The sequence below is a fragment of the Colossoma macropomum genome, unplaced genomic scaffold (assembly GCF_904425465.1).
Source record: "Colossoma macropomum unplaced genomic scaffold, Colossoma_macropomum, whole genome shotgun sequence".
NCBI classification, from domain to species: Eukaryota; Metazoa; Chordata; class Actinopteri; order Characiformes; family Serrasalmidae; genus Colossoma; species Colossoma macropomum.
The window spans coordinates 8,390,364-8,401,284 of NW_023494808.1; the positions used below are offsets into that span (position 1 = coordinate 8,390,364).

General features: G+C 36.2%; 1 protein-coding gene across 1 annotated transcript; it reads right to left on the reverse strand.

The window, feature by feature from the left end:
* Window positions 1–8,687: 8,687 nt before the first annotated feature.
* Window positions 8,688–10,921, reverse strand: LOC118797954 (GTPase IMAP family member 7-like). The gene is made up of 2 exons (XM_036557252.1): window positions 10,866–10,921; window positions 8,688–9,591 (listed from the first exon to the last, which is right to left on the reverse strand). Exons 1-2 carry the CDS (start codon window positions 10,919–10,921, stop codon window positions 8,688–8,690), a joined length of 960 nt encoding a protein of 319 aa, XP_036413145.1.

Genomic DNA, 10,921 nt, shown 5'->3' on the forward strand with positions numbered 1-10,921 from the left:
AATATTTTTGTTGTTCAACCACTCCTGTCTTAATTTGGCAAGAATGTGTGTCAGAAATTCTTAATTAATGATTGCATCTTCACGTGACACCTTCTATGACAGACCGCTCTCAAGCCAGTGTCGTGGAACAAGTTTTTTTGTTGATGTTTTAGGTCATTTTGGACCACTTCTATTGGTATATTTATAAATATGTATTTATATACACACACAAACACATTTCAAATATTGCAGGATCTCAAGGTGGTGAATACCATTGTAGATTGTACTGTATTGTATAGTAACTTAAATATATATTCATGCAGTTTACTTAAACAGCTCACAATAAACAAAATTAATGTACAGACAATCATAAAAGGCTAAGAGACTTATGTAGAGAGTAAACTTAACACATAAAACCTTCAACAGTTTAAATGCCACAGAATAAATGTGTTTAAACCTTGACTTTATAGAAAGTAAAGAAGATGCTTGATCTCAATAGGAAGACACTTTTAAGCAGTGAATGGAAGTGCCTGATTCCTCTTTCACCCTGCTTGAGGGACCCCAAAAGTAAGCAGTAGATCCCATTAAGGTACTGTTCCTGAGCTACACACACACACACACACACACACACACACACACACACATTTTCTAAACCACTTAGCCTTCTGGGTCGTGGGGGTTCCTGAAATATAGAGTTATGCTATTTCTTTAAACTTGTTTGAAAAGCATTTGTTTGGTTCTCCATTAATGAAATCACACAAAGCAATTTATATTAGCACACAGATATAATTATTATATATTCAGCTCATTTTACTGAGCTAACATAACTTTTCGTTGTTTTACTTACCTTACCACATAAATAGGAGCCAGCCTCCTTTCTTCCCAAAGGTGAGTGTGAACCCCCTCCTCTCTGATTTCACTGGCTGCATGTATCTTTTTTTTTCTGCTCTCAGAACAAGTTATATAAATCCCCATGTCCCAACTCCAGATAAGCCCCAAAACCAGCTGCAGTGATTAAAATTTTGCACGAAATCTTAATCTGCAAGAAAATGGCCAAGAGAATTGGTAGATATGGTGAGTAGATATCTATTCTGTATTATAAATGAATTATGATGAAATGTTGAAATAAGTGTTTCACTATGTGCAAAATGTTTTTAACATAATTTACATGCATTGACACATGTAAAATGTTATAATGCAATTTTTCATGTAAGATAAGTGTGAGAAAAGTGCTGAAATGCTGATTTATTATGTGATGCCGTGCTGGCTAAAGTAGGAGCATGAAAAAAAAAAAAAATCCATGAGTTTTCAAGCATTCTCACTAGTTCATTTAGACCTTTTATTTGACTTGAGCTGAATTATTGAACGTGAAATCGTGTCTCCAGTTATGATTTCAGTTGCCTGGACTCTTAAGCTTTAAGCAAAAAAAAAAGTGCTTAGAAGCAACTCAGAAGAATTTCCACCCTTCCTTTCCACACTTAAAGATAATTAACAATTTGTGGACTCAGTGCTCATGCTTGCCTTTTAGTACTCACCTCTCATGAAACCATTTCGATTGGGACAATGTGCTCTAGCACTGAGGTGTTACTGTCTGCCCAAGACTGATTTTAACATCTACCCCTTGTAGCTGTCTTGAACATCTGTTTGATTCAGGTTTCTATATATATATATATATATATATATATATATATATATATTTTGTTTTTGTTTTGTTTTTACTACAAAGTATTTGCAGATCTAATAAATGTAAAGTCCAACACAAAGTAGATTTTGATACATTTGTGTTGATGTATCATGACTGTAGACAAAAATGCACAGTTAAAACCAACTTCTACTCTTATCAAGCATGGCAGTGCTGTCTCATCCAAACAAGACTAACTCATGTAGCTTTATCACTGAATCTGGAATTTGATCATGAAGGCAAGTTTTTGCATGCAACATTCCTTCATCTCATGTTCCGCTGTGAGTGTTGAAGTACATGTCTCTTGCTTGTTTTCCTCGATCCACGGCTTAAGCAATTGAAAGTCTAAAGATAATTTTCTAGACAAAGAATCAATCAAAATATTTTCTCACAATGTGGTTATTTAGCGATGTTTTATATGCAGCTAATATAACTTTGTACCATTTTATTATCATAGATGATCTCTTGTTCCTAGCTATTTAAAATAACCAGACAAGTCATGCTTTTGTTTATCAAGTTATATATATATATATATATATATATATATATATATAATATATATATATATATATATATATATATATATATATGAAACCTGTCTGGGAGAATGTAAAGCAATCTAGCAGGTCTCAAAACACAACCATATTCTAAGGAGATTCAAATACAGATGTGACACTAAGTCATTGAAATCCACCTGGAATGGGTCACAATAGGGAGCTCTGGGACTTCAACAAACCATAGTCGGAGCCATTATCCACAAATGGAGAAAACCTGGAATGGTAGTGGACCTTCCCAGGAGTGGGCATCCCACCCAGAATTTCACCAAAGCCACATCAACAACTCATCCAGGTAGTCACAAAAGAAACCTCCTCCACAAAAGAAAGCCTTAGTTAATTCAATGTTTACAATTCCACAATAAGTAAGACACTGGGCAAAAATGACATTCATGGGAGAGTTGTAAGGTGCAAAATCCTGCTGGCCAAAAAGAACACAAAGGCTCATCTCACCATTGCCAAAAATCATCTAGATGACCCTCAAGTCTTTTGTGGTAACATTCTGTGGACTGATGAATCAAAGATGGAACTTTGTTGAAGACACGGGTCCCCTTACATCTAGCATAAAACTAACACTGTACTCCACCAATGGAACATCCTATCAACAATGATACATGGTTGTGGTAGTGTGATGGTCTGTTGCTGCTTTGCATCTGCAGGACCTGGGTGAATTTTTGTAACTGATGTACCCATGAATTCTGCTCTCTATCAGAAAATCCAGAAGGAGAATGTCCAGCACCAAGAAGATGCAAGGTGTTGGAAACATTTGATTGATTTGATTGATTACTTTTTCACATAGGTGAAATAGGTTTTGAATGAATGTGTATATATCGCTGTTGTCAAAAGAAAAACTCGTATCTCCAAAATGGTAACTTTACAGGAGATGGAAAAAACCTACTTTTTTTTTAGTGAAAGTACCATACTTTTTCCACCAGTCATTTTCAAATTATGTCAAAAACTGAAAAATGGCGAAAATGGAGATATAGGGTATTCTTCTGACAGCAGCAATATATATATATATAGGTTGCAGCAACCATCTAGAAAGTTTTCATTTATTGGTAGCCAGTTTGTGTAGCACCATTTTTGCGTTTTCCTTTTGTAACTTTTCAGAGGAGACTTTTTTTTACAGCGTCAAACTTGATTTGCCAAGTAGCCATCACACTTCCAAAGAAGGGGAACATCAGGAGGCATTTTCAAACTATACACAGAAAATACAATGATGGATTTCCAGCTAAAAGTGAACTCAGGAAGAAAAAAGTGGTCCAGACTACACAAACCTGGCTGACAACAAGGTTGGTGTGATTTTGCAGTCGTTTTCCCTGTAACATTGCATATCAAAAAAAGGCCACTGAAGTGCATTAACAAAGTTTCACAGCTTTTAAAAAAGGATGAGGCCAGCCTTTTTTTTAAGGTAGATCACAATGACCTGTCCACTGGAAAAAGGAGATCTCAAATCACAAAAGCATGGGCCCCAGTGTTATACAATGTTAATGCTGAAAGCTTCTTTTGATAAGCCAACTATGCTCTCAGTGGTTTGACCAATAACAGCAAAATGCCTTTTATGCTGCTCTTTCCAGAACAGAACGTTCTTTTTTCAACAGTAACATATTTACAACAGGATTCAAATCCCCAAGAACAGTGAGTTTATTCTTTACAACCAGATCTGATTCGCTGAGAACACTGATTTTGGGATGGGACCAAGTCAATCTCCTTCTTTCACTACAGCAAGATGGGGAGTGAGACCTGAGAAAAAGGAACTTCACTCCCAAACTGAAGAGGGTCAGTTTTTTGTTTTTGTTTGTCTCTTGTTTGTCTTGGGTTTTCCCCAGACTATTAGTTTAGGATGTGGGCGGACTGTGTTTTCTAAAGAAAAAGGTCCTTGAGGAATGTGTTCAGGTGTTCAGACAGTGGCTGTGTTTACATGCAAAGGTTTTTGCTAATCCGACTGAAAACATTCTAATTATAGATTAAGACTGAGGTGTTTATTCTCACTCTACTCAACAATCTGATGAAAATCTTCGTTTACATGCTCACTACAAGTAATCCAATCCAAAATGGCGCACAAGCATGGAGTACCACTTACAGTAAACGTTACCATGACAGCGAACATCACGTGAGTCCAGTCAGAGTGAGATGAGCAGCAGTGAGCAGTGCTTGTGTTTTTAATGACTTTAAAATGATGTCAGACTCAGGAAAACGTCCTTCACATGTCCTTATTAAAGAAGGCCGAGAGGAAGACGTCGTGTTCTGAGACACATAAGCTGGACGTCCGTCCCACCGCCGTCTTTTAAAGATCAGAGCATAAACTTCGTCTCCTCTGCAGACCAGTTTCTGCTCCACCATGTTGAACGGTATAAACTTTCACTATGACGCGACGAACATGATCAGAATGGACTTAAACTTTCTGATAGGGAATGTAATCAGATACAGGCATTTACACAGATATTATTCTTCTATTTAACGGATTATTTACAGGATTACCCACCTCGATCAATCGGATAGAAATTGTACTCCGAATGGCCTCAATCAGACTAGTCTATTCCGATTGAGGTGTTCACATGGACGTATTCTATTCTGAGTGAGCTATTAGTCGAATTATTAATGGATTATTAGGCTGCATGTAAATGTGGCTAGTGGCATGCTTATATGAACAGAGATGCAACACTGTATCAGTGTTCCACAAGCTAAAGTAGAAAGGAGTTGCTGAATCACATTAATACAAACAAAAAGCAAGTGAATCCCTCCCTTGAGCAGGAGCAGTCTCCTTCCAGTGAGAGTGAAGGCTGTTCTGATCGAGCTGGTCTTGATCCTACCAATATAGAAACAGCTCCAGTAGTAGTCAAAGGAGAAAGATCAAAGACAGATGGAGAACTTACAATAATCACTAAGCATGAGCCTCTGCAGTGAAATGGGTCCTTGCAAATGCAAGCAGTTTGAGGCGTAGAGTGAACTGAATTTAGAAAAAACTTCTAAGTCCAAGTCAGTGGATGGGACTACCTTGGAGACAAGGTTGCAGGTAACTTTTAAAGCTTATTCGGAAAGTAACTCAGTTTTTTGTCATTTTCACAGAGGTGGATCAATTAAATTAACTATGGGAGCATATTTGTAGCCAATTACACATGAGCAGGATAATAGGTTGTATGTAAAAACTACAGTGAGTCGTCATAAACAAGTTACTTAAATAACTTTAGCCATGGTTAAGAAGTCTAGCCTTTCACTGTTTAAAGGCTGCTGCACTGGGTTCTGTGTAATCTGGGGAGGCCTTTAATGGTTTTATCATTTTATGACTGCATGTCCTCTGCAGGACCATGGTGGTCATGCTATTGGCTTTGCTCTCACAGTTTCTAAAGTTTATAGTTTGCCTTCAAAAGAGTTTGGATCTTTAGTCATTATTGCTAATGATGAATGTGATGTCTGATTCTCAAGATGGGGTTGTTCAATAATGTAAGTCAGTTAAATGTCACAAATTGGTCAGTTGAATCAGCTGTTTCCTTATTAATATTATTATTATGTGCAGACATAACTCAAGTTTGTTATAAAATACAGTTGTGTGGTTTTTTTGAGCATAGCTTAAGGTTAGCATGAGCAAAATGCTAACTGACTTCACAGTGAAGGTTTGGGGTGAGCTCATTACAAACTGCCAAGTTTATGTTAATGAGTGAGAACGTCTGCTTTGCCCCATGGTAATGGAATGTTAACATTAGCTTAATTTAGATCTGACAACAATAGCTAGTCTGGTTTAGATCTATAAAACAAATTAAAATTGTTAAGGACTACTGGTGGTCTGGTATGAGAACAGAAGAGAAAAATAATGTCTAACAATAGAAGGGGGGAAATTTGTTTTGTAATGAAGTAAATAATTAGGTGCACATTAACAACATCTCACACAGCTTCTGTTTCTAAACTGGTTGAGTTTGAAGTTGTCATGTAATAATACTTTTATTAATAAAATTTTTTGCATAATTGAATGTCATCTCAAGAGTTTTGGGAATCTCTATAAGGAGAAAATATTAATTTTAGAAAAGCAGAAATTGAAATATAATTAAGCATCAAGAAGTACATATAAGATTCTTTTATGTAGATACGGGCATAGTCCTGCAAGGGTCAGATATTTAAGAATAATAATTTAATATGGCACCCAAACCTGTCAGTGATCACCACTGAAGGGTGCACATAGAGAGAAACTGTTTAAACCAGGATGCAAAGGCATCTTCTCTTTGGTTCACTAATTCTGTGATGGTGGTGAATTATTTACATTATAGGAGTGATTTCTGGTAATTATGGTTATGTGAAGTAGTCGCACTGGTCCTATAGAAAATCCAGATTTGATTTTGTCACTAATGACTCAGCAGTGTCACACTACATCACACAATCTAATGACACACCACCTCACATGCACATCACAATCATGCAGTCATGTCAGGACAATGAGTCATGAAAAATCACACAGCTGCTCCTGATGAAGCAGTATTATGTCAAAGGGAAATTTTGACATGTTCCACAGTACAAAGTGGTATCTCCACCACTTAGGGAAATTAGGGAACTATGTGGGTGACAAACTGAAGAACACTGGGCAGAACTGTCGGCATTTACGCAGGCAGTGGCCAAACCCAGGACAAAGTTTACCCGCCAGGTGCAAATAGCTATTTCTCGTTAGTCTTTAGGACCCCGTGGTTTAAGCAGGGAAAGATAGTAGTCCCACATGCAATGTATAGTGTGAAGCCCAGCATTATTTAATTCATCTTTACGATCGCCATTAGATACTGCTGCTGCTGTTTGGTGTGTTTAAGGAAAACCAAGGCAATGTAAAGATGCTGTTTTTTTTCAGAGGCCCAGTCAACCAGACGCAATCTGTTCAAGAAATGCAGCTGGAGTGATGGACGTCTGGGTGTCCTACAATGAAGCATTCACCTTGTTTTCCTATAGATAAAGAGGACTAAAACATTATAAGAAGCAGTTATGACAAATCGGAGCTGTCACTTATTATATGCTCTATGTTGAAATAGACTCCAGGTTTAAGTTACCTGTCTCCAAACAATAATGTGGTAATTTGGACCAGTAATAGCCCAGAAGAAATAATGCAGTGACTAGACCAATCACAGTCAGGGGGAGGTCAGAAAAGAAATATCGCACCACTTTTCCAAATACCTTTGCCATAAACATAATTGTGTTTCATGGATTAGCTGTCATCTGAAATAATCTTAGAATTAAATAGGTAATTTATGTTTTACCACTGTGCTGTATTGGGGAAATAAATCTACTTTGTTGGGCTATATATGAATGTCTTAGCTTTTGTCTTATATTTCATAAGTAACATAGAAAAGCAAACAACATTACACTAGAATATTGTAAATAAACAACAAATAATAAACAACTAATAATTGTTTTTACATGTAAATTTTATCATTCTTGTTTTACAGGATGAACTGTCCATTGCTGTATTTTTACTTACATTTTTCAAATTAAATGCAATGCAATTTTACATTTAAACCATATACATGATCAGTATCTTTACAAAGACATAAGATGACTTAATAAAGGCCTAATTAGACTTATTTCTGCCCAGTAGTACTCGAAGAGTTCCAGGACTAAGAGTGAACACCCTTAATTCAGACTCTTTCTCCTATAAAACATAGAGAAGGGCAGGGCACAACCTAACATAGAAGATAAAATGTAAAGTGGATATTTCATTTAGTTAAAATAAATATATAGCAACTCCATCTGTACTTTTCACAGCAATTACACAGATATTTCTTGAGATTTGAACTGAAGACTGTTTTTGTACCATAAAAGTAACTTTTTTCATAATGAGTGTTTTTTGACTACTGAATTGTGTGTTTAAGCCCCATATTTTACCAGTTAAACAGCTTACAGTCAGAGCTAGCCAGCCTGAAGTACAGCTTCCTCAAGGTCGGATTACTTTAACAAACTGTGGGATAAAAAAGATACTATATGTACCTATTCATCAAGGTACAAACAATGTATGCACCTTAAAGGCACAATGATGGTTTTATGGCTTTAACTGTGTTTTTTTTTTTTCTAGGAAAACATTCATATTTGTACTTTTTCATTCACTGATGTGTTTAGATTATGATGTTATAAAATGTAATCATTTAAAATAAAAAGGCTAGTGATGCACAGGATGTATGGAGTAAGTTCAACTTAAACAATGTAATTGCAATAGATTACGGTGCAATTATGTTCCCGATTTACCATTGAGTGCACCACCCCAGTGTCAAGAGGGATTCCACCACAGGGACAGTTTAGTACCTTTTTTCTAAGTGTGTACAGCTAATACTCCCAAGATGATGATGATGGGAGCTCTATATCCCCATGTGAGTTCAAAAGACTTTTTGGAATTTTGTAAATGTGTTATATAAGAAATACCGCATGTCACTCAAATGTCATTAGAATAAATTATACATCACATCTTGTGTGAAATATGCTGATGCATAACATTAGCATTACCAGTTTCACTGTCTTCTCATACGTTGATAAGATTTTACAGCGTATGTTACTAATGCCCCTAAAAAAATGATGTACCCTGCTGTTCCTGTTAACAGTAAACCTCCTAACCCTGCTGCTACAGTTCCTAAACCGACTCCAGCAAGACCTGAACATACTCTATCTTCAAGAAACTGCATTGGATTCTCCATCAGTCTTTTAATCCACCCAGTGATACCAGACTTTTCCTCTTCTTCTTTCCTCCTTCTCTCCTCCATCTCTCTGAGATCCTTCTGGGCCTGCTGATAGAGATCTTTGCTGTAGAAATGTTCCCCGTTCCTCTCTACCAGCAGATCAATCTTCTCCAGTAGCTCTGTGACCTGAGAGCTATTTTCCCTGTCCTCATTATTTAATACATGAAATCTCCCACCACAGCTGTTTATAACTCTACGAAGCTCTATACTTTCTGCAATGTAATCCTCCACTCTTTTACCCTTCAGTTGATCAGCATGGGTGAACAGAACGATGGAGTAGATTGAAGTATATTCTCCAAAGTTCTCCAGAATCCACTTCATGGCATTTCTCTCTTCCTCTGAGAATCTAGTGGCCAAACTGATGACCAGAAGGAAGAAACAGGGTCCAGGACCATCCATACTGATACATTTCTCTATTTCAGCTTTCAACTCTTCTTTAGTCATTGAGGTGTCAAAGATCCCAGGAGTGTCGATCACTGAGATACGTGTTCCTTCTCTCTCAACAACATGTTTCTTGCACTGTGCTGTGACAGATTCTGGTGAGACGTCCTCTATGAACACCTGACTGCCGAGGATGGTGTTTCCTGTAGAACTCTTTCCTGATCCAGTTTTACCCAGCAGCACAATCCTCACATCAGAAGAATGCAGCTGACCTGTGGATAAAACACATACACAAATACTAACCCAATTCCAAAAAAGTTAGGACAGTATGTGAAATACTAATAAAAACCAAAAGCAGCAATTAGGGTACTCTGTTTGACATGTATCAATTTTAAAACACACTAAAACACACTATTTGACATTTTATTCTTTTTTGATAAAAATGACATTATCTTTTAACAGCACTCAATAACCATTAGGGAACCAAATACAGAAATTAATCAAGTTTTGAAAGTGGATTTTTTTGCAATTCTTCAGTTATACAAATCTTAAGTTGGGTAACTGTATGGGCCCTTTATCATCATATTTTGCAGTTTATAATGCAGCACACATTTTTAATGGGAGACAGGCAGGCCAGTCTAACACCAGGACTCTCTGATTACACAGCCATGCTTGAGTCTAGATAAGCGTTTAACCACCATGGATCCTGATCTGGCTATTTTTTAAATTTTTTTTTTATTATTATTATTATTTTTTTTAGCAATTTTAATTGTATTTGCTCTGAGTGAAACAGCAGAATAGACAGGAGTTGTCAGATATTGCAATGTACCAATTTGATTGCTACTAGCTGCTCTTGAACAGTTAAAATTTACAAAGGTAAACTATTCTCTATGCAGTTTGAGGGGGGGAAAACTTTTTAAATATATATATATATATATATATATATAATATAATAAAGTTAAACATGCTGGTTTATAGTATATATCGTATATAGTAACACTTCATATTTTAAACTCTGTATCTACAGCCTCAGACCAGCATTTTTGTTTCTTCTAGCACCCTTTTTTGCCACTATACATTTTTTAACTGCTGCTGCACTCAGCACTCAGTGTGTGATGGTCTGAATGTGTGATAGGAATGCATGTTCTATTTTATTTTATTCTTGTTTTTTCTTTTTATTTTAGTTTTTATTCTATCTACTACGTGTAAATGTTTGTCAGATACTGTGCATTCTGACTATTCTGATTCTGAACATCAGTAAACCCTTTCTCCACATCAAACAAGGTTCATTATTCACCTAGCTATCAATTTCTTAAAACAGACAGTGTTTTATTTGTTTTGAATGCTTAAATAGGACATACACATTAATACATACATCACATTAAAATCTACATACACCACACACAACTGCATTAACCAAAGTATACACTTTAATAAATACATTTACAGCTAAATGCAACCATTTGCTAGCAAACTGTTTATACAGCTATATACAGTAATATTACAGTAATTAATTATTTAAGTAATCAATTCATTTACAATGTTTTTTTACATAAATATTCATATACATACACATGGACCAGCCACTTCATTAGGTACATCTCCTTGTTACTGCACTCAGTGTCCAT

Excerpts from the sequence above, each read along its gene's own strand:
- LOC118797954 (XM_036557252.1), bottom strand. The coding sequence starts at position 10,921 with ATGGACACTGAGTGCAGTAACAAGGAGATGTACCTAATGAAGTGGCTG. Across the intron at positions 9,592-10,865 it reads ATGAAGTGGCTGGTCCATGT|TATTTGTGTATGTGTTTTAT; the intron begins GTATGTATATGA and ends GAATTGGGTTAG.